The sequence below is a fragment of the Myotis nattereri genome (genome assembly GCF_964212035.1).
Source record: "Myotis nattereri genome assembly, chromosome: 8".
NCBI classification, from domain to species: Eukaryota; Metazoa; Chordata; class Mammalia; order Chiroptera; family Vespertilionidae; genus Myotis; species Myotis nattereri.
The window spans coordinates 56338574-56364077 of record NC_138083.1 but is presented as its reverse complement, the minus strand read 5'-3'; the positions used below and the strand labels follow the sequence as shown (position 1 = coordinate 56364077).

General features: G+C 35.7%; 1 protein-coding gene across 1 annotated transcript in view; it reads right to left on the bottom strand.

Moving 5' to 3' along the window:
- The window catches only part of ROCK1 (Rho associated coiled-coil containing protein kinase 1), a 137052-nt gene that overhangs the window by 69098 nt on the left and 42450 nt on the right, over positions 1 to 25504 (bottom strand). Inside the window, exons 3-11 of the mRNA XM_081097471.1 lie at positions 19499 to 19599; positions 18533 to 18670; positions 15168 to 15343; positions 14237 to 14321; positions 11163 to 11307; positions 10467 to 10605; positions 8903 to 8994; positions 5924 to 6083; positions 1729 to 1789 (exon numbers count right to left, since the gene is read on the bottom strand). Of these exons, the coding sequence (XP_080953597.1) occupies positions 1729 to 1789; positions 5924 to 6083; positions 8903 to 8994; positions 10467 to 10605; positions 11163 to 11307; positions 14237 to 14321; positions 15168 to 15343; positions 18533 to 18670; positions 19499 to 19599 (1097 nt within the window). The remainder of the gene's footprint in view (positions 1 to 1728; positions 1790 to 5923; positions 6084 to 8902; positions 8995 to 10466; positions 10606 to 11162; positions 11308 to 14236; positions 14322 to 15167; positions 15344 to 18532; positions 18671 to 19498; positions 19600 to 25504) is intronic.

Genomic DNA, 25504 nt, shown 5'->3' with positions numbered 1-25504 from the left:
ATATATACACTTAAAAACTGGTTAAAATAGTAAATTTTGTGTTATGTATATTACCACACAAAATTATCTTCATTTAAATCTTTCGAATGTGCCATCTGTTTTCCTATTAAGACTTTTACTGATACATTGATTTATCATAAATTGTTAACTCCAAGGGATTAGGAAGACCACGGATGTCTATCTGTGTAGCAATTTATAGTTTATTAACTGCCTCCACAGGTAATAGCCCATTTGATATTTAGGCAAGAAATCAAACTAGATAATGGAAACTAAAGAGAAAATAAACAAATGGGACTACATCAAAATAAAAAGCTTTTGCACAGCAAAGGAAAGGAAACCATCAACAAAACAACATGAAGACCCACTACATGGGAGAACATATTTGCCAATGATACCACCGATAAGGGTTTAATTTCCAACATTTACAGGGATCTCATGAAACTTAACAAAAGGAAGATAAACAATCCAATAAAAAAAATGGGCAACGGACCTAGATAGACACTTTTCGAAAGAGGACATACAGAAGGCCGAAAGACATATGAAAACATGCTCAAAGTCACTAATTATACGAGAGATGCAAATCAAAATGACAATGCGTTATCATCTCACACCTGTCAGAATGGCTATCAACAACAAATCAACAAACAACAAGTGTTGGAGAGGATGTGGAGAAAAAGGAACCCTTTTGCACTGCTGGTGGGAATGCAGACTGGTGCAGCCACTGCGGAGAACAGTATGGAGCTACCTCAAAAAAATAAAAATGGATCTCCCATTTGACCCAGTGATCCCACTACTAGGAATATATCCCAAGAAACCAGAAACGCCAATCAGAAAGGATATATGCACCCCTATGTTCATAGCAGCACAATTCACCATAGCTAAGATTTGGAAACAGCCTAAGTGCCCATCAGCAGATGAATGGATTAGAAAACTGTGGTACATCTACACAATGGAATACTATGCTGCGGTAAAAAAAAAGGAACTCTTGCCTTTTGCAACAGCATGGATGGAACTGGAGAGCATTATGCTAAGTAAAATAAGCCAGTCAGAGAAAGATAAATACCACATGATCTCACTCATCTGTGGATTATAGAGAACAACAATAGACTGATGAAAAGGGACAAATCCAAAGACTGAGAAACAGCGATCAGGCTATCAATCCCCAGAAGGAAAGTAGGGGAGGGCGGGGGTAAGGGGAAGAGATCAACCGAAGGACTTGTATACATGTATATAAGCCAAACCAATGGACATGGACAACAAGGGAATGGGAGCATGAGTGTTCGGGGCGGGTGGGGGGGGGGGGAGGAGAGGTTGGGGATTAATCGGGGGATGAGGACACATTTGTAATACCTTAACTAATTAAAAAAATAAAACTAGAGAGTAGACAGTAAGTAAAAAGTGCTATAAAAATTTAGGTTCAGCCCTGGCTCATTTGGTTTGAGTGTTGTCCCACACACCCAAAGGTGGCAGATTTGATTCCCAGTCAGGGCACATACCAAGGTGCCAGGTTTGATCCCCAGTCTGGGTGTGTATGGGAGGCAACTAATGTTTCTTTCTCTCTCTCTCTCTGTCTCCCTCTAAAATAAATGAAAAACATATCCTCAGGTGAGGATTTAAAAAAAAATTCAGTTCACTAACTACATATTCAGAATATGTTTACTTAATATCATGCACACAAAATACATTATCCACAAGGCAACTTTTTTAAAAGAATAAGAAAATACCTACCAAGCTTTTATCCACATTGGAGCTAGTTCTGTTATCATTAGGATTTGCTGAAGTTAAGTATCTGAAGGAACAAAGATTTTAAAAGTAAACAAAACAAAAAATTCTTTAATGTCTAATAACAATTGATAACAAATACTACATGTTTATTTTTTTATTCAGTATTGTATTTGCTGTGTGTGTGTGTATATCTATATATATGTCAGAGAGGAATGGAGAGCGAGAGAAAGAAACATCAATGATGAGAGAGTCATTGATCGACTGCCTCCTGCACGCCCCACATGGGATCAAGCCTGCAACCCGGGCATGTGCCCTGACCGGAATTGAACCGAGAACTCCTGGTTCATAGGTTGACGCTCAACCACTGAGTCACGCCAGCTGGGCCTTGCTCTGCTTTTTAAAAATTGAGTACAGGTAAGGTGCTAATGCTGCTGCTGCCACTGCCCCTGCTACTTCCTCTGCCATGCTACAAACACTATTATTAATACTTCTATCACCACCACTATAGCCACTGCCTTGGTTAATCAGGACAGCTTTCTCAAAAAGATTCTGAATAGCTATAGCCCTTATGGGGCAGTATTAATGTACTAGATATTAATAGTAAAAAAATAGAAGGTAATCAAGTGTCTTTTAATTACTTTTAAACATATTTAACAGCCCTGGCCAGGTGGTTCAGGTGGTTGGAGTGTCATCTTGTAAACCAAAGGTTGCAAATTTGATTCCTGATCAAAGCAAACACCTGGGTTGCTGGTTCAGTCCCCAGTAGGGACACATACTGGAGGCAACCAATCAGTATTTCTCTCTCACATCGATGTTTCTCCCTCTTTCTTTCCCCCACTTCACTAAAGTCGCTAAAAGCAATAAAAATATATCCTTGGGTGAAGATTAAAAAAACACAAAAACAAACCAAAAAAAAATATATTAATAGTGGTCTAAAACAGCACTTCCTATGTCACTTCCTATGTTTTCCTTGAAAATTATTCCGATCAACTAGAGAATCAAATAATCAGGAGACAACAGGGACTATGCAGTAGATTGGTAGAGAAAAAGTCCTCTGTGAAAAATGACAAATTCTACATGTAGTACAATTTAATTCCATTGACTATTAAGTAATTCAGAAATTCAGTGTGAGATTCTGCATTATGTAAATAGAAGTATATAGCAATGCCAGTAAAATCTGAATTAGATAGAAGATAACACTCGTTGATCTCTAAGATGTCTTCTAAATTTAATATGCTATTAAATTTAATATGGTAAATTTTGTGTTATTATATATAAGCTGAAGTTGATATTTAGCTTTCTTCAAAGTTAATAATGTTTCTTTGAATGCAGCACTGGAAATGTAAGAACACACCGGTATACATCCACTTATTCTTCTACTTCTTGCCTTATTTTCTTTTTCAAGTTTTTTTTATTTTTGCATATTATATTGTTGCTTTTATATAGAATCTGGTCATTTAGGTAACTTTTTGTGAAAGAGATGGTAGATGAAATGTAGCTAAAAAAGTTTAAGGCTATTTTTAAATCATTTTAAATTCAGATATACTTTAGCAATAAAGATCTCTGCCCTTAATAATTAAAAGTATGTTTAGGTTTCAGAAGCAATAATTTCAGAAGTTTTCTATTTTATGCCAGTAATTCAAAATTATATTTACATATTATATATTACATTAAGGCTAGTCAATAAGCAATCATCCCCTTGACCACTCACATAATACAAAATTACCAAAAAATGCTATGTCACTCAATAAGGTAATGCTACTTAAGACCAGAGTTCAATTTCTACTTTTCAGAACCTCAGAAGTTAGTTTGGGATATGTAACATATGAATACAAGGAAAAACCAGAGAACATAATCAAGTGCATGACAACACTGTACAATGATTATCTAACTCAAAATTAGCACTGTATAAACCTAAATAAAGTAATTAACTGCTACTATATAAAAAAATCCAAAAACATGGAGTCATTAACATCAACATCTCAAGTGTTTCAGACACTAAGCCAGAAAATAATTTATAAAACTACAAAAAATAAAAATTGAAAGGATACTTCAGCATAAACCACTTTAAAGCTTCTCTGAGTATTTATTTCAGTATAAAAGAGCTATAGTATTATACTCATGGAGGCTTAGGAGGGAAAAAGAATTAAAACATGGAACTTTTCTAAGGGCCAAAACTCAAGTTCTACTTACCTGGTTGGTGATGCAACAAAAAGTATTCAATACTGTTTAACATTTGGGTTATTGGAAAAAATTTCATAAGCCAGGATTAAATTGCCTTCTTGTTTCCTAAACTTTACCTGAATTAGCACTTATTAAAAAAGTTGACTAAAATGACAAGACACTTCACTTTAAAATAAGGTTAGCTTATAATAAACTCAAATCTAATAATTACTCCAAGCATTTAAAATACCTAATACCATCCTAATGGAGTATCATTTAAATAAAAAAAAATATTTTTAAACATAAATTTAATAAGTAGATTTAACACACCTAGTAAATGTTGCCATATAGCTCACTGTATATTGGTACAGTACTTTGTTCAGATTACTACTGTGTAGCACTTACCAACCTATATTATACAATCTTATCCATATCCTCACTTGGATGTTAGCATCTCAAGAGAAGGTACTATATCTTATTCATCCTCTCCCTATACCTTGATGCTTAGTACATACCTGACAAAGAGTAAGTTGTCAAACATGTCTGTTGAATGAATGAATAAATAAATGCTCAGCAAAGTGAAATGATGTTAAATGTTTAACTTATATTTCAAGTCCATTTTAAAAAACCAAAGCTAACGTTAGCTCATACTATCCTATATAATAAAAGGGTAATACGCAAATCGACCACATGGCAGAACAACCGGTCACTATGATGCGCACTGACCACCAGGGGGTGGACACTTAACGCAGGAGCTGCACCCTGGTGGTCAGTGTGCTCCCACAGGGGGAGCGCCACTCAGCAAGAAGCCCAGAAGCCAGGCTCACAGCTGGCGAGCGCAGTGGTGGTGGCAGAAGCCTCTCCTGCCTCCACGGGAGCACTAAGCAGAGAGCGGGCTTCGGGCCTAAGCCAGTGGTCCGCAAACTGCGGCCCCTTCAGTGTGGCTCTTTCACAAAATACCACGTGCGGGCGCACACGTACAGTGCAATTGAAACTTCGTGGCCACACTCAAGGGGCCAAAGAGCCACAGTTTGCCGACCAATGGCCTAAGCCATCAGTCGGACATCCCCTGAGGGCTCCCAGGCTGAGGGACCCCCCTGAGTGAACAAATCTCGTGCACCGGGCCTCTAGTTAATAATAAACACTGACTGCTTACTCCATGTAAAGCACTGTTCTAAGTGTATTGCTGTGTTTTTGGTTTACTTAACCTTTACAACAACCCTATGAGACTAGTGTTATCATTATTATCATAATCATCATCCCTATTTTTGAAAAAATGGAGGCATAAAAGGTCAAAGTCACTAGCCTAAAGTCACAGGGTCATACATGTTGTAAGATATTATGAATTCATATAGTGGTTTTTGGAAGGAATCACAATTTCAAAGAACTAAAAATTATAGGCCTTTGGTAGTATCAATATAGTGATGATAATGCTAGAAAACTGTACGTTGTTCTAAAATGTTATTATAAAACCAGAGCTCCTTGGATAATAATATTAACTATAATATTAGTATTAAAAGGTTTTAACCTATTAATTGCTAAACTTGAAGATATAGAGTATATCATTCAAAGAGGAATTTCTTCTTTTTTTTTTTTTAAATATATTTTATTGATTTTTTACAGAGAGGAAGGGAGAGAGATAGAGAGTTAGAAACATCGATGAGAGAGAAACATCGATCAGCTGCCTCCTGCACATCTCCTACTGGGGATATGCCCGCAACCCAGATACATGCCCTTGACCGGAATCGAACCTGGGACCTTTCAGTCCGCAGGCCGACGCTCTATCCACTGAGCCAAACCGGTTTCGGCTCAAAGAGGAATTTCTATAAAACAATATCCTGAACATGGATGAGTCTGAAATTAAATATGAAATACTAGAAAAATCATGCATTGGTAAAAATGATATATTATTTTAATGATATTTTATCTCTTTATATACCATTAAATCTATTTTAAAGTTCTTCAGATAGTTTTTAGATACCCTAAGGAAAAAAATAAAACACAAATTAGTGCCTATCCCTAAAATCATACTTACCTACGATTGCTATAATATGTAAATCCTACAAAAGGTAATTGATTGCCAACAAAAGCTTTTGGTATAGGGAATGTTTCCTCATCTCCTTTATCTTCTTCCAAGTCATCAAAGTTACTTGTATCAATGTCACTACTTAAATCAGGTACAACAGGTGCTACAGCTAAAAAATAAAAATAAAATTAGCAAAATTTAACTGCCAACTAGTTGTTGATTCCCTACATTTCTAGTCTATATAATACTAAATAGTGAAAATCTTTAAGTGGTACATGGTATTACAGAAAACCAAAGGCTTTGGAGTCATACAGACTTAGATATGAATCCTGGCATTGTCATTCACTAGTGTGACCTATAGCCTAGTTATTTAGGTATTTTCAAATTTTCTGCTTTCTGTCTTTAATCCCACTCCTGTCATTTCTTTATTTCAAATTCAAATTATTAGGAAAAAGTAACTTTATAAACTTAATACTGTGTACCTATAAATTAAGAGTGAATAAGATCAGAAAGCTCATAGATATCTGCGAAAAATTGAGCTAACTTGTACCCTGCTCCCACACCACCAAGGAACAGATGGTAAAGACTAATTATCCTATAACTTAAATTTAAGTGGTAAAACTATCAAAAGAACTATTATTTGCAAAAGTTAAGCAATTTTGCCAACAAAAATTAGAAAGCTGAAAACAATTAAAACTGTTATATAATTTTTAAAAACTTAGCAAGTCAGAAAGATCAGTTCAGAATAAAAGTATTCTTGGTATTTTATAGGTGGGAAGTGAAAGGGGTAGGAAGAAGGAAAGAGAAGAAAAGAACAATTAAAGTCTACAGACTTTAATTTTTCTTTAGTTTTTTAAATAACCACATAATAGGCATTATTAGGATTAGGAAAAACTATTAAAATGTTTGCAAGTTTGTTAAATCTAAGTATATGATAGCAAAACCATACATAACATTAGAGAGCTTTAAAAAATATAGAAATGATAATACTAACAGAATTATGTAATTACAGAAATTCTTTAAATATAAAATTCTTTTGATTTAAGTCAATGAAGTAATTCACTTTACCAGTTTTCATAACTATAAACAGTTATATTAAAGTGGTACAACAATATTATAAAATTCCATTGATTTGGACCCCCCCAATTCCACTAGACTGAGCTACACAGGTAAAGAACGTTTGCTGATCACTCCTGTTTTCCTAGTGTTTGAAATAAAATAGTGCTCAGCACACAGATGTTCAATATTTGTTGATTAGATTACCTCCCCTTCTAATTAATGATCAGCTTTTCAATACACAGAAGGAAATGATGTCCTCCTTACTTTTTAGAGTCATTTATTGTGTGGTTATTCTAGTTATTAATGCATTGTTTCACTTTGAAAAGGAATTTAAAGCAATACAAAAGACACTTTGTATTTCTCCACTCCCCTTTTAAATTTTCTTAAGATTTATAAACACATTTGTATGTTTTCAGCCTTCTTAAACATTACTAAGTGTAACTTGAATAAAAACATAGAGCTTTTCAATGCAACCATTCATCACCTCGCTCGCTGCTCATCTCTCTGTCTTGCAAGTTTCTCATGCAACATGAAGGCAACAACCATGTCACATTTACTTGTGAGGAGGAGGAAGTTTCTTACACCCCCGTGTATAAGTATTAATAAGTTCTCTCAAGGTCAAGCTGCTAATGTAGCTTGTCCAGATAGCAGGTCATTCAATGTCATTCTGTCTAGCGGTGTAATTTCTTAATTTCCACAAGAATTTATTTCTCCTTTTCTCAGTCAATTTTATAGCTTAATTTAATACATACATAGTACTCAAACACAATATAACTATTTCTTTTAAAATATTTGATAACTAAAATACTTCACTAATTTTGGCAAATATACACAATCTATTTCTTCAAATTTAGTAAGATTTTTTTTCTCCCCTGAAAGTCTCAAATAGATAGGCAGTCCTTAAGACAAATACCTAATTTGTAACTGTTCCTAAAATCACACAGCTGAGTTCATTTCCATTATTACTGTTCCTTGTTATTACTATGGTAGGAATGAGGGGCTGGTATATAATATCATTTCTTTGACAAATCAAAGGGAAGAAAGTTCCCGAGACTTTAACAGGGGAAAGATAAATTCTTGGCGTCCCAAACCCACAAAGATGATGGGAACTTTGGTGCCATTATCATTTTGATTGAGCTATGTTGAATTAGGTTTTCTGTGAATCATCACACAGTTTTAACTTTTTTAAAAAATAGGGAAATGTCCTAAACTGAAAATGAACTTCTTGCATACTACATATTTTTATTTGTGAATTGCAAGCTTCAAGACTACTGGCATCAAGTATATCATAATTTCTACTAACATCTATATGATAAAAGCCCTGTGATTGTGACGCCATAACGGTGTCATGACCACAACTGGTCACCAGGAGGAATTAGTCTGGGTCCTGAGTCCCCCCCAGTGCGGTGGGAGTCAGTCTGGGTCCTGCTGGTGCAGCGGGTCTGGGTCTTGCGCGATATCACACGCTGGGCATCTAGTATATTAATAATAGAACCTTATATTTTATGTTAGGTTTAAGTAAAAATAAGAGAATACCTTGTATTTTCACAAGAAATATATTTAAATTTAGTTAACCTTTTTTTTATTGACTCTCCCACAATGAGATATTAATGTCTAAAACAAAGAGCAATTCAACTAAGTTCAAAATCAAATTGTGACTGCTGAGCCCAACTCCATTACACGTATATATTTCATTTTGTTATCTTTTTTTTTTCATTTTGTTATCTTGAGTGTAATGTAAAAGAAGTAGCAGTGCAATTTTCCCAATACTATCAAATATTCTCTCTTTATCTAAGTTAGGACAATACCCATATTGCATCTGTGTATTTTAGATTTTCATTAGCTATACACAATATATTAGCAAGGCAGTTTGAACAGACTACATTACTTTCAAGTATTCACTGTGATATGCAAGAAAAATTAACTTACTGTCTCGAAGTGTTTCCCAAGCCCACAGATCATTTTTGAAGAAGAGATGTCGTTTGATTTCTTCTACACCATTTCGCCCTAATCTCACCTCTCTGAATAAAGAAGGAAGGAGAAAAGTTATTAATTATTTTTTTTTAAATATATTTTATTGATTTTTTACAGAGAGGAAGGGAGAGAGATAGAGAGTTAGAAACATCGATGAGAGAGAAACATCGATCAGCTGCCTCCTGCACACCCCCTACTGGGGATGTGCCCGCAACCCAGGCACATGCCCTTGACCGGAATCGAACCCGGGACCCCTCAGTCCGCAAGCCGACGCTCCATCCACTGAGCCAAACCGGTTTCGGCAAGTTATTAATTATTTAAGATATTATCATCTGTCTAGAATTATTTGTGGGCATAATACCAAATCTGTGCAGGATAAATATAGGTCTAAGTCACCCTAAAATTATACTGACTGTCAGCATAATTTTCAGCTTAAATAAAAAAGTTGAAGGCTGAGAATACTAAAAATTTTTTTAAAGAAAACAACAGATATTTGTTGATACTACATGATTTCACCCTGCTTCATAAGTGTAATAAATAAAACAGTAAATTTTTTTAATAGCTTTTTAAAACAGTGGTATTTATACATTTTTTGCAACCAACAACTTTACTTCACACCAGAAGCTAACAAAAATTCAGAAAGGCATTTTAAATTTTAAATTTCCATTTTATAATCTATTAACTATTTCTGACCAATCAAAAATCAATAATAATTAATTATTGACATTACTGTGACACTGAAAGCTTTACTGAGACAAGTTAATGATTCTGGCCTCTTCAATGAACACATAATGTTTAAAGATGTGCCTTTAGCTGATTTTAAAAGAGGAACTCAGCAACTTTTTTTTTCTCCAGTAGAGTACTTATAAACAATAAGAATACCCTGAGTTCCAATTTTTTCAGGAGTTAAAAGGTAAATTGTTTTAGATATATGATACTTTTTAAAGAAGTTTTCAATGACTCTCTCAGGCTGAACTAGGGAACCTCGCCATGATTCTATGGCACACACTATTTAATTCTGAGTACCTATCTCTCTGTATAGTAAGTGTCTCATTTGCTTGTCTATTTCCCCCAAAGGACTATGAAGTAGTGGAGAACAGCGGCTGTGTATCTTGTTCATTTCTATACGCCAAGCACCTAACACACAGCACAACACCTATATTTACATAAAGATGCACTTTATTTCAGAGATTTTAACATGTTTTAAAAAATCTCAGACTCAATAAAATTACCATCATTTTTATACTTAACCCAGTTAAAAATTTAACAATGAAATACAAAGAATCATCTGGTCTAGCCATTAGAAAAGAATTGTATTTCAGTTTCTTAGGTAAAGAAAGTGAGTTGAGACCCAGAAAAGGCGTCCAGAAAATCATAAAATTATATTAGGTTTCACTGTCATGAATTATTTTGGGAATGGTAGCATTTTTATTCCAATACTTGAAAATAGGTACTCAGATACAGACCTTTAAAATTGAGCAGCAAATTAAGAAGTAAAATCAATGTTAAGATTATTTACCTATCAGTAAGGAAGGCACAAATAAGATTTTTTGCTTCTTTTGATATATCATTATCATCAGGGAAGGTAAGTGAATTTTTATGGTTCATAATCTTACTGTAAGTTCCAACCAGAGAATCTGCATAAAAAGGTGTATCACCTGAAAAATTGACAAGGAAAATAAAAGCACAATAAGACACATTAAAAAAAATCAGTTTCAAAGGAAGACTCAATGTTACCTGTTTAAAGATTACTAAATATACATAAACTAAAAACATACACTTTATATATAAAAAGAAATACATAAAGTTGCTTTCATCTTCTAAATCAGCGGTTCTCAACCTGTGGGTCACGACCCCTTTGGGGGTCGAACAACCCTGTCACAGGGGTTGCCTAAGACCATCGGAAAACACATATATAATTACATATTGTTTTTGTGATTAATCACTATGCTTTAATTATGTTCAATTTGTAACAATGAAATTGGGGGTCACCACAACATGAGGAACTGTATTAAAGGGTCGCGGCATTAGGAAGGTTGAGAACCACTGTTCTAAATAGTTTTTAAAAACACACACAAAGGTTTGGATCACTTTGTTTCCTATAAACAAAATCAACACTGCTTAATGTAGTAAGTATTGTAATAGAAGAAAACTAAGTGGTAAATATTGGGATAAACAACTATTTCAGAGGTACACAAAATTCTCCTTTACTTACCTACAAGCATTTCATACAAAAATACCCCAACTGACCACCAGTCACATTCTCGTCCATAATAACCATCACCACCTTGAGATTTTAATACTTCAGGGGAAATATAATCAGGTGTTCCAACAGCTGTGTCACATCGTACCATACCTTCCTAAAATGAATTGCAGGTCAAATTTTGATTAGGATATAGTCTCAATTATTTAAAATGACATATAATCTGTAGAACTCAAAATTGTTGGGCTATAAAATAGCATATCAAAATGTAATGAAAATTTAACAAAAATTAACAAATACCTTAATCATATATATTTATTATGTAAACAGTATATTCGTATGTGTGTATACATAAGTGATTTTTATTTTGTGATAATACTCATGAGACACACTGCCAACATTTATTATTTCCCCAGTTGTGCCAATATAATAATCCCATCTTAACCACAGAGAGCAAGTATATAAACTAATGCAAATAGACTGAGGGGCCAAAAATATGAATCATTTGATAATATATAAATGCTAATTTAATTATTTTCACTAAAATAGCTGTTCAAGGACAGGAGAGCTCTGGAAGAGGTTAACGGGGGAGGAAGGGGAACCTATATAATACTATCAACAACAAAGATTTAAAAAATAAAATAAAATAGTTGTTCAATTTAACAATGCTTGAAACTGAAGAAAACATAAGAATTGAGCATCCAAATTAATAAAAGACAAAAGGGTAAACTGACCGTACCTTCACTACGCTTCCCATAGGCTAATCAGAGTGATATGCAAATTAACTGCCAACAAAGATGGCGGCTGGCAGCCACACAGCTGAAGCGAGAGCAGGAGGCTTGCTTGCTCCAGTGATGGAGGAAGCCAAGGTTCCCCACCTGCCACAGCCCGGCTTTGAGCTCCGAAAGCAACAAAGTTTAAATTATAGAAGCTAAACAAACCCCAGATACCTGCTTTCAGCAGGCCGTGGCCTCAGAACTGGAGCTGGCTCTCAGCTCCAGTGACGGCAACAAAGTTTCAATTATAGAAGGTAAATAAATTCGAGAATTAAAAAAAAAGAAAGAAAAAAAGGAGAGGCTGGGAGCTTCAGTCGCTGGCCAGCCTCAAAATGGCCCTCAGCCCCTCACCCAGACTGGCCAGGCTCCCCAATGGGGACCCCCACCCTGAAGGGGGTGTGACCAGCTGCAAACAGCCATCAACCCCTCACCAAGGCTGGCCAGGCACCCAAGCGGGACCCCCACCCTGATCCAGGACACCCTTAAGGGCAAACCAGCCGGCCCCCACCCATGCACCAGGCCTCTATCCTATATAGTAAAAGGGTAATATGTAAACTGACCCTAACAGCAGAAAGACTGGGAATGACTGGTCACTATGACACACACTGACAACCAGGGGCAGACGCTCAATGCAGGAGCTGCCCTCTGGTGGTCAGTGCGCTTCCACATGGGGGAGCTCTGCTCAGCCACAAGCCAGGCTGATGGCTGCCAGTACAGTGGTGGTGGTAGGAGCCTCTCCTGCCTCCTCAGCAGCGCTAAGAATGTCTGACTGCAGCTTAGGTCTGCTCCCCGCTGGCAAGTGGACATCCCCCGAGGGCTGTCGGGCTGCCAGAGGGATGTCTGATTGCCATCTTAGGCCCAATCCCCTGGGGAGCAAGCCTAAGCCACCAGGTGGTCATCCCCCGAGGAGTCCCAGACTGCAAGGGGGCACAGGCTAGGCTGAGGGAACCGCCCCAACCGAGTGCACAAATTTTTGTGAACTGAGCCTCTAGTACAAATATAAAATGGGAAAGCAAGGAAAAAGGGCATAATAGCGTTAAGCACAGTGAAAATCTAATATGCATTTTAACTGTCAAAAACAAACAACTACACATACCTGTTATTTATTTTAGCTGGTATTAATGCAATAGAATTATAATTAAACTAGTGGCTCGGTGCATAAAATTCATGCATGGAAAGGGGGTGTCCCTCAGCCTGGCCTGCACCCTTTCCAATCTGAAACCCCTTGGGGGATGTCCAACTGCCGGTTTAGGATTGGGCCTAAACCGGCAGTTGGACATCCCTCTCGCAATCTGGCACCATTGGCTCCTAACTGCTCACCTGCCTACCTGCCTGGTTGCCCCTAACCACTCTGCCTGCCGGCCTGCTTGCCCCCAACTGCCCCCCCGCTGACCTAATCGCCCCCAACTGCCCCCCCCCTGCCAGCCTGCTCGCCCCCAACTCCCCCCACTGCCGGCCTGCTTGCCCCCAACTGCCCCCTGCTGACCTAATCGCCCCCAAATGCCCCCCCCTGCCAGCCTGCTCGCCCCCTATTGTCCTCCCCCCGACTGGCCTGCTCACCCCCAACTGCCCTCCCCTCCTGGCCTGATCACCCCTAGCTGCCTTTGCCTCGGCCCCACCACCATGGCTTTGTCCAAAAGGATGTCTGGAAGTCTCCCAGAAGGTTTTCCAGTCTAGTTAGCATATTAGCCTTTTATTAGTATAGATGTTCACACAAAAGTTCTCATGTAGTGCTTCCTTCTAACCAATAATTTTCCATTTAAAATAATAAATACAACTTCCTGGATATTGTTCTGTGATAAGTTTCAAAGAATATAAATTGTTTCAACTGAAAATAAAGCAACATAACTGCTATTTCAGCTATATATGTTATTATATAAATAGTGAGAACGGGTATCTTTTAAGATTGACTTCTAAAATGTTAATAGGAGGCTAAGTAAAACACTGAAAGGCTAAGTAAAATATTAAAAATACACACATTATTGAAATCTAATATTTATGAAACTCTAATTTTAACACTGGAGTTAGTATTTAGGGGCTATTTCCATTTCTAGTTACCAGTAGTATACTAGAGAGTTATTATAAAGGATTTAGTAAATCTGACAATCTACACTTACCCTAAATAGAGAGTAAAAAAATAAATCACAAGTTACTAATACGACATTGCAATTATAGCATCTATTTCAACAAATGACACAAGTCACATCAGTTCTGTATAAGTTCAGCTATGGTTAATAAATTCTCATAACATTTTCTAAAAAGCATCTGTCTTGAATTAGCAAAAACTCAATTAAAATATAATTATTTAACCTTATTCATCTTCATACAAGTACCAAAATCGGCTAACTTCAAATGTCCAGATTTATCCAGCAGCATGTTATCAGGCTTCACATCTCTGAAGGGGGGGAAATAAAAAAAGCATTTCTGAAATAGATCAGATACTGATAAAAATTATATGAGGCAGTTATTTTAGGCCATTTCTCCTCATTCAATGTAGATATGGCACTTTTGATCTGTATCTGTTCTCTATCCACATGTAGAAATTAAACTTCAGCAAGGAAAGTTCATTATATGTTAATGCCTCAGAAGAAGACATATAACATTCCCTTTCCTTTAAGTAGAGTCTGATTCTTCCAGTGGGGTTGGGGGTAGGATCAAATCATTTGAGAGAATTACCATAAAAAATGTACCATTTAGACATAAAAAGTAATTGAAACACACGTCTCAACACAAGCACATAAATAATTTCAGGACAGGATCTATATCACTTTCATTTTGTATCCTTGGAACTTAGCATAGCAACTGCATGATGAATTCAAATGGTGTTTGCAGAACAAATAAAATTATTATTCTAAAAAATATGCTATATACACTAATTAAAAGCAAATTAATCTGTATTTCAAAAATTTGTATATAAAAATGAATCAAAAGAAAATATTTTATTAAAAACAAAAATTGTTTAACACTCTGGCACAAACTTCAGAAAACCAGCTTCCAATTTTTACTGCTCAGAACACCAAATAAAAACTATATAATCAGATTAAGGGATAGCAAAAAGTACACTCATATAAAGTGAAAGTTAAAACTACAAATTTCAAAGTTTTAAGTTCTGGAATACCACTCATGTCTATAGACAGAAAATAGGTGGATTTAGAATGGGAAATGTTAATTGACCAAAGTTTATGTATTTTCAGCTTCTCTCTTCAACAAATGAGAAAATTTAAAGCATTTTTATCTTTACCTATGAATAAAACCCATGGAATGGATTGCATCCAATGCAAGAACTACTTCTGCAGTATAGAATCGTGCCCATTTTTCAGGCACATCATAGTTGCTCATTAAGTTTACAAGATCTCCACCAGGCATGTATTCCATCACCATGTAGAGATAACGATCATCTTGGAATGCATAAAAAAGCTATACAAATACAAAAAACAATTCATTAAGATTAAGCAAAACTGTTTCATTTAAAAATCTGCAAAAATATTAATAAAATATTTAATTAAAATAGTCAAATGGCAGGACTTGTAGTAATCTTTAAAAACAGAAACAAACACAAACATAAACACCACAAAGACCCTTGCATATGCAAAGGAACTGTTAACAGTGATTATTTCTGGGAATTTAGGTGGAGGCTTTTTATCTACATTTCTTTTGTTAAAAACTTTGATTGATTTGAGAGAGAGAGAAAAGGAAGGAGGGAAGGAGGGAGAGAGACATTGATGTGTTGTTTCACACATTCATGTACTCATTGGTTGATTCTTGTATGTGCCCTGACTGGGGATGAAGCCTGCAACAACTTTGGTGTATCGGGATGATGTTCCAAACAACTGAGCAACCCAGCCAGGGAAATATATATGTATCTATACTAACTGAATCTTTCATACTGAGAATTTAAAATTATAATAGCTTCATACAAGTCTCCTAAGCAAAGAAATAGTTTGGTTCTAATTTAACTTGTGCTTTAGTGAGGTTTACTGTTTGATTTATATCAAAATCACAATTCTCAAAAAGTCTCAGCTGTCCCTTATTAGCTGTGTGACTGGGCAATTTACTTAACCTCCCTGAGTCTCTGTCACTATAATCCCTTCAAGAAGAATGTAAGGGGCTGTATCTTGTTTGACTTTTATATTTGTTCCTCAATCAGAATCTGGATGTCTGGCAATCAGTGAGTGCTTAACAAATGTCTAATGAATAAAGCATAAATTAATCTATAAATTGGGATTGTACCTAACAGGGATTAACTGCCTTTCAGAGTTGTTTTAAAAATTAGTTAATATAAAAAGCACTTAATATAACAGGTGCTCAGTAAATGATAGTAGTCAATAGGAGGAGAAGTAATAACTAATAAAGAAACAGTAAGAGGCAGCAGCTAGACTCAAGGCAGGAAGAGTAAATTCTAATGATATGAAATCGGCAAGAAAGCCAGGCATAAATGTATTTATTATGTAACCAGGATTGAAGTTAGAAAAAAAGAGCAAATTTACAAAAGAACATTTTAGGTAAACATAAGATTAGAATCCAACTAACATGAATAAAATAAGCCCAAGAGAAAAATATACCTAATTTACCTAGACACTTATGTCAAAAATCTTCTGTTTCAGTTTTCAAGTGTTTAATGATTTTAGTTACAGATTTAGTTATTTTTAAATGTTTTTACTGACTTTTAGAGAGAGAAGAAAGGAGAGGGAGAGAGAGAGAAACATCAATTAATCGGCTGCCTCCTGCTGGGGATCGAGCCCACAACTGGGCATGTGCCCTGACCAGGAACCTAATTGGCAGCCTCCTGCTGCATACACAGGTCGATGCTCAATCACTGGGCAACACTGGCTGGGCCCCAGATTTAGTTATTTTCATTAAAATATGTATTTTCAGGCCCTAGACAGTTTGGCTCAGTGGATAGAGTATTGGCCTGCAGACCTAAGGGCCCTGAGTTCAAGTCCGGTCAAAGGAACGTACCTGGGTTTCAGGCTCCTCCCCACCCCAGGCCCTGGTCAAGGCTCATGCAGGAGGCAACCAATCAATGTATTTCTCGCACACCGATATTTCTCTCTGTCTTTCCCTCTCTCTAAAAATCAATGGAAAAATATCCTCGGGTGAGGATTAAAAAATAATAATAATAAATATATGGGAAAGATAAGAAATTAAGTGGCATTTTATGGCTATCCCAGATATAAATTGGACACCATAACTACAGAAACATTGTTGATATTAGTGGCAGTTTATTTATAAACAATGTATCAAGAAAAACAAAATTTCAAGCACATAAGTTGTAAATTTAGCCCTAAAAGTAACAATTATGTCATGCGTCTTAACTCTACAGAACAGCAGATATTTTCTGTATTGGTGGTTTCCAACCCAAGGAGACAATAATGTCTGAGCACCTTTTGGGTTGTTAAAACCGGTGTGTGGGAGTGGGGAAGAGTGCTACTGGCATTCTCTGGGTAGAAGCCAAGGATGCTGATAAACATCCTATAATGCACAGAATAGGCCACAACAATAAACGATTACCTGGCTCAAAATGTCATATAATACTGAGCCCAGGAAACCATGCTATACACAGCTGATAAAAAAAGAATAGACAGTCAAGTATAAAAGCCTCCTTATGTTAACTTTAAACATTTTCCATACCCTTTTTATCACAATTACTAGGATGCTTAGTTAGGATATGCTTCATTATATACTGTAAATAAATAGATAGATGATAGATAGACAGATAGATTAGATAGATAGATAGATAGATAGATAGATAGATAGATAGATAGATTGATTCCAAAATACATATTAGGAATTAGAAATGGTCTAGCCCAATAGTTTCTCTCTTTCTTTTTAAACCAGAAGAAGACTACTTCTACCATATGAAATCTTACATTAGGATTCTAATATAAATATATATAAGACAGATAAAAAAACAGAGCTGCTGTAGTTAAGGCAGCAATAAAAAATCTAGAATTATAACCAACCCCAAATTCCTGCTTCTCCTTATGATTTCACCTGCAGTATATCCACTGTTTAAAATAACCAATCTAAGCCAACTTGCATATTTTTAAAGAAGGAAATCGATACCCAGAGATGTAAATAACTTTGCCACAGTTTCATAGACAGGCCATGGGGTGAAGACCAGGACTTATAACTACTGGCTCTTCTTTCCATGGAAAAGCCTAAAGTGAATACAATATTATTTGGAGGCCTAGCAGAACTCACTTTCCCCCTCATTTTTTCCATTCCTTCCTTTCCACAAAATGAGAGTGACAAATAGATGAGTAGTTAAATAAATAAGACCTCATATCTGGGGAAAATAAGTTAAATTTCAATATTAAACAAGTATACTTAGAGTATAATAATATATGACTTCCTCCAAATTAAAGCAGATTTAAAATTTCTAATATTTAAATTCTACAGAAACAACTGTTTTGCTCTGGCCTTACTTTCCTCATGGAACTGATTCAATAAAACTAAATATTATGATTTTAAAGATAATGGTATATTAGACAATTCTCTAATTGCCAATAAATTCTCTATTACTGTTCTGAAAAACAAACTAAGCTCAGATATGTTTAATTAACAAACTAGTATAGCAAAAATGAAAGAGTAGTAATATCATACCTGAACAACCCAAGGGCTATTAGCAAAAGCCATGATGTCCCTTTCTTCCCAGAAAAAAGCAGAATCAGATCTTTTTATCATTTCAAATTTGCTGAGAAGCTTCATAGCATATACCTTCCTGGTGGATTTATGCCTTACCTTTAAAATTGAAAATGCAAAATAATGAACTTTTGTGTTAACATTTAAATTTAAAGCTCAATATTTCCTAGAATAATTTGTTATATGACTTTAACAACTTGTTAAATAATTTAACATTATTGTTCTAAGCCAGTGATTGTGAACCTTTTGAGCTCGGCGTGTCAGCATTTTGAAAAACCCTAACTTAACTCTGGTGCCGTGTCACATATAGAAATTTTTTGATATTTGCAACCAAAGTAAAACAAAGACTTATATTTTTGATATTTATTTTATATATTTAAATGCCATTTAACAAAGAAAAATCAACCAAAAAAAATGAGTTCGCGTGTCACCTCTGACATGCGTGTCACCTCTGACATGCGTGTCATAGGTTCACCATCACTGTTCTAAGCTATTTTATTTTCTCTTCTGCTTAAGTATCCCAATTAGATATTAACAAAACTTTAATTTCCAGAAGCCTGCAATGTTAGAAAAAAAATTCTTTATTTTCTCTCTTATAATACATTTTCCCCCCTCCATCTTGCTATGTATGTTGCTTCCTATTTATAGAACTTACTATTCCACAGCATTTTAGATAGTCTAATATTAGGAGTAAAGATTTCTCTTTTAATGCTTGAAACCTTTTTTCTACCCATGATCACGTGGAGAAAATATTTCACACTACTGATTTTGACTCTAGGCTTTCATATCCTTAGGCAAGAATATCTAAAGCAATTTAAAGCAATAATTTTTTAAATGCTATTTTCCAAAATAACATGTTAAAAAATACAAGTGGATTTTTTAATTTTAAAAAGTTTCTGTTTTTTGAATCATATTAAAATAACCTACCAATTGAACTTCTCCAAATGCACCTCTACCAATCACCTTCACTACTTCATAATCTTCAGCTTTCATTCGTAAATCTCTAATTTTATTTATTGTGTCTTTATCTGTATGAAAAGAAAAGTTCATCATTTTAAATCACTGAAACATTATAACCAACACTGCTTATTTTATATTTAGGCTCTTGAAAAACAATGAAAAACAAAGAAATTCATTGAAATTATTTTGTTACATATAGTATAAAGTTATAAAATAGATGTTTAATGTACAAAGAATTGCTTTAAATAAATTCTGGAATGACAACTCTATTGAAATGTTTTCATTAAAATCTGACTTATTAGAATATCTTAGAAAACAATTATACTATAAACATCCATTAAGGATAATTACATAATTAGTTATTGGTATTTTAAGTACATATCAAATTTGAATTGAAACCCATGAGTAGATATTTTAGATTAATGACATAAACTTTTCTCTTTATCATCAGTTTTGATGATCCTTTAAAAAAGAAACTAATTTAAGATATCAAAGGCAAACATGCTAAACAATCACATCCTTGTATGATTACATTTCTCTATTTGAACTTAGACTTTCATTTAAAACAGTGGGAATCACTGTAATTATTTATATAAACCTGTCATGCTACAAACTACAATAATTTACAAATCCCCACTGGATAGATATTCTATTCCTAATTTGGTCATAGATTAAAATAGGGCTATTTTAATCCACATGGTCAACATTGGCATGAGATTACATGGAAAAGCTTCACATTTCAGAGTTGTACAAAATACAGAACAGCTATTAAACTTAAGTTCTAGTTCCTAATAAAAGCTGCATATAATACTCTGTCTTTCTTTGTATTTTTTTACTTTTATTTATTTTTGGTCTTTCTTTTTAAATACTCATTTCAATCCAGTGTTTGTGCTCATTATGACCAATAAGCACATGCAACAGAACAAATTTTCACACAGAGAATAACGTAAGTACACTTAATTTTAAGTTACATATCTACTGCAAGATGCACCAGAAAGATATAGATAGTAATCAATTAATTTACTACCCAAATATTTGTATCTACCATAAGGCTCTACAGTAATAACTGTAGATATATAAAGATAATTTTAAAACAAAGTTCTTATCTTAAAGAGTTCAAACTCTAACAAATGAAACAGAAAAAAACAACAAAGAAACAGCCCGGCCGATATGGCTCAATGGTTGAGCATTGACCTATGAACCAGGAGTCAGGGTTCAATTCCTGGTCATGGCACATATCTGGGTTGCAGGCTCAATCCCCAGTGTGGGGCATGCAGTAGGCAGCCAATCATTGATTGTCTCTCATCATTGATATTTCTATCTGTCTCCCTATCTCTTCCTCTCTGAAATCAATAAAAATTACTTTTAAAAAATCAAAACAAAACACCCCAAACAGTAAGGGAGATAAGCACAGTTTGTTGAGTACTAAAGACACCTAACCCAAGCCTGCCTGGAAGAAAGGTGGCTAAAAAAGGCTTTCTGGAGATGATGACACCTCAAACGAGTCTAAAATGAAGAGTAATAGTTAGCCAGGTGGGGGAGAAGAAAAGAGAAAATACTATAGGCAGATGGCAATACAAGCAAGGCACAGAGGAACTGTTTATAAGAAGCTCTGTGTTACCAGAGTATCAAGGTTGTGGTAAGGATTAGCAGGAGAGAATGGAAAGACCCAAACTGGTTAAGGAGCTACAACTTACCTGTTGTCATATAATTATTATTTAACCATCAAAAATATTTTTCACAATAAAATGTAAAGCATTTCAATACGTAAAACAGATAAAAGAAAGGCCTGAACCAGAATAATCTATAATAATAAAAGCATAATATGCTAATTAGACTGAACAGCCGAACAACCTTCTGGATGTCATTCCGGACGAAGCAGCTGCAGAGGGGGCTGAGACAGAGGTGGTTAGGGGTGACCAGGCAAGCAGTTAGGGGTGATAAGGCAGGCAGGCAGGCAGAGGGGTTAGGGGCGATCAGGCAGGCAGGCAGGCGAGCGGTTAAGAGGCAGTGGTCCCAAATTGCAAGAGGGTGCAGGCCAGGCTGAGGGACACCCCCCACCCCGTGCATGAATTTTGTGCACTGGGCCTCTGGTGTATTATATAATAGCCTATGAGGTTTAGAGCCATAAACAGACTATAAATATAAAGTCTGTAGCTTGATCTCAGAAAATATATCTGCTGCAAATTTGTGTGGGAATAAAGATATTGCTTCCTGTTTTAATTTCTGAACAGCACAGGAAATGTATAAAGCAGCTTGATATTATTTGTGATGCAAACAAAATTAGGTGTCAAAATGACTTTATTACATTTAAGTTTTGCATAAAAGTGCTGTTTTGCTTTTTAATTTTAAGTTGAATTCAATTAGAAACATTATCGAGTCTGCAGCAAAACCTTATTTCCAAAGTCAGTAAGTTTTCAATGAAAATTCAATGACAGCCAACATTTAAACATTCTTAACTAACACCCCGTTTCCCCTTATATTCCACATCCTATCTTTCAGTAAAACATGCAGCCTCTACCTTTGAAATATTTCTGGAACCTGATCACTTCTCATCCTCTTCACTACCATGCTGGACCAAGCCACCATCATCTCTTCTTTGGATTATTGCAATGGCTTCTTAACTGATTTCCCTGTGTCTATCCTTGCCTCTCTATAGTCTATTCTTAACACAGGGTGATAGTCTTAAAACACAAGTCAGATCATGTCACTCCTCTGCTCAAAACTCTCTAATGTCTTGCCATCTCACCCAGAGCAAAAGCTGAAAGATCTTACAATGGCCTACAAGACTCTACATGACCTAGCCTCCCTATTTCTTTACTTCTCTGACATTAGCCTACAATGCTCTCCCTTGCTTAATCCTCTCCAGCCACAATGGCTTCCTTGCTGCTCCTCAAACATGCCAGGTACACTCCGCTATTAAGACCTTTTGCACTGGCTATTCCTCTGCATGCGATTCTCTTCTTTCAAACATCTGTATGGCCAACTCTCTCTATAAATACTTTAATTCATTTCTCAAATTTTACTTTTTCCGTGAGCCCTACACTAGTCACACTATCTAAAACTGAAAAATTCTGAGAACTTCCCATCTTTCTTATAACATTATATTTTCCCTCATAATAAATACCAACCTCTTTATTTACAGAATTTGTCTCATACAAAATAAAACTCACAAAATTATAAACTTGGTAAGCCCTTGCTAATTCTCAGACCAATAAACAGGATTGTGGTGAACATCAGACTCACTTACCAATTTCTGGTTGTCAATTGTATTGAACCAAGAAGAAAGCTACGATTCAAAGTACTGAGATATTACTGCACAGTAAGCAAGGAATGAAATGGTCAAGCCATTGTAGCTCTTGACAGGGCACTAACAAGCTAATCTATCTCTAAATAATCACAAGTTAGCAGAAGAGGTAGTGCAAAAGGTTGAGGATTTATAGTTTCAGGGTCACTACAAATTCATAAGGATTTCAAACACATACAGACTCTTCGGTCTAACTTTCTAGAAAGCAAATGGATGGTTATTAAGAGTCCTTTTTAAAAACCACACTTTACATCCAGTAAATTTTACTTTTGGAAATTTGTCCTAAAGAAATTATATATGATGTGGAACCAAGATTTCTACAATAAAATGTTTTTAATGTAAAGATTAAATAATTTAATATTCATATTATGACATATTAGGCAACATTTAAAATTTTGTTGAAGAATAATTACACAGAATATTCAACAGGAAATGTTGAACAAAGAAACAGAATAAACTGCATGTGGTTTATGAACTCAATTTTTAAAAATTATATTTTTTAATTCATTTCAGAGAAAGGGAGATGGAGAAAGAGTGATAGAAACATCAATGATGAGAGAGAATCATTGATTGGCTGCCTCCTGCAGGCCCCACACTAGGGATGAAACCCACAACTGGGCATGTGCCCTGACCGGGAATCGAAACCTTACCTCCTGATTCATAGGTCGATGCTCAACCACTGAGACACTCCGGCCGGGCATATGCATCCATTTTTTTAAATGTGTTAACTATATATACTTATTGACATAAAAGATATTTTGTGAATTGCTTTTCACTAAACACACTGGATAGCTGTCAAAATTCTATTTATTTATATTTGGGTTGTCCTAATATTTTTCTCTAACAACAATATATATTTGCTATGAAAAACATTCCTGTATATTTGCAGAGCTGTTTTTGCAGGATACATTTCTTTAAGTAAAAGTGATAGTTATTCTCATGAACATTATTAGTTTTGAAATATACTGTCCAACTGCTCTACAAAATGACTGCATCAATTTCCACTCTTAATACTCACCAATCCTAGATAATATATTTTATCTTTCTGATTCTGATTGAGTTGAAAGTAGGACTAGAATTTTTTTCTAATTTTAAGCCACATTAATATTAATGCATTTGTTCAACTGTCAACTGCTCATTGATCATTTTTATTTTTTCTCCTTTATACTATACAAGAGGCCCAGTGCACGAAAACTGCGCATGGGGGCGGGGTGGAGGGGGGTGGTGGTGAGGGGATCCCTCAGCTGGGCCTGCGCCCTCTCACAGTCCAGGAGCCCTTGGGGGATGTCCGACTGCAGCCACCACTGCTGCACTCTGCCAGCTGTGAGCCCAGCTTCTGGAGGAGTGCACTGACCACCAGGGGTCAGCTCCTGCATTGAGTGTCTGCCCCCTAGTGGTCAGTGCGCATCATAGTGACCAGTCCTTCTCCATCCAGTCGATTTGCAGATTAGCCTTTTATTATATAGGATATTATATAGTTACTGTGTCCATTTTTTAAATTATTTGTGTTTTTATTAATTAGGGGATCTGTTCATATATCAGGAATATAATTTTGTTAAGTATGTTGGAATTTTCCCCAGTTTGTTGGTGTGCTTTATATAGTTTTTTTTTTAATCATATATATATAGTTTTTTTTTTGTTTTTTTTTTTAAATATATTTTATTGAGTTTTTACAGAGAGGAAAGGCGAGAGATAGAGAGATAGAAACATCGATGAGAGAGAAACATCGATCAGCTGCCTCCTGAACACTCCCCACTGGGGATGTGCCCGCAACCAAGGTACATGCCCTTGACCGGAATCGAACCCGGGACCCTTCAGTCCGCAGGCCGACGCTCTATCCACTGAGCCAAACTGGTTTTGGCCATATATATATATATATATATATATATATATATATATATATATATATAGTTTTGATATGCCAAAATCTATCAATGTTTCCTTTTTTCTGCAAAAGTTATTTGGACATTTATAACATCATTCAAGGGCCATATAAAATTATCAACTCAAAAATTAGCCTGTTATATTTGGCCAAACATTTAATTAACTTACCCCTAATGCCTTGGCAGACCAGACCAAATGATTCTGCAGGCCTTATATGGCCCGCAGGCCAGATGATCCCTACCCCAGCTTTAGTTCCTAGACCTGGTATCCTGCTTTTTTTAAAAAGGCAGTCCTGGCCCTGACCAGTTAGCTCAATTAGAGCATCATTCCAATATATCAAGTTTATGGGTTCGATACCCCATTAGAGCACATACAAGAATCAATTAATGAATACATAAATAAGTAGCACAGCAAATCAATGTCTCTCCCCCCCCTTCCTTCTCTCTAAAAAATCAATTAAAAATTTTTAAAAAGGTAGTCCCTACTTGAAGACTATAAACATAATACCTACAATTTCATTTTCTCCTCAAATGGATATCCAATTGCCTCAATACAAATCACTGAATAATCTACCTTTTCCCCACTGACCTAAGTGCCATATTAAGCTTATGTCAAATTTTCATATTAAAAAAAATATGCTCTAGACCAGCCGTGGATAAACTACAGCCCGCGGGCCGGATCCGGCCCGTTTGGCTGTTCTATCCGGCCCGCAGAGCCGAAAGAGCGGAGGGTTCTCTTGCTCTCCCCTCCGCTCCTTCACCAGCAGCAGTGTTAACATGTAT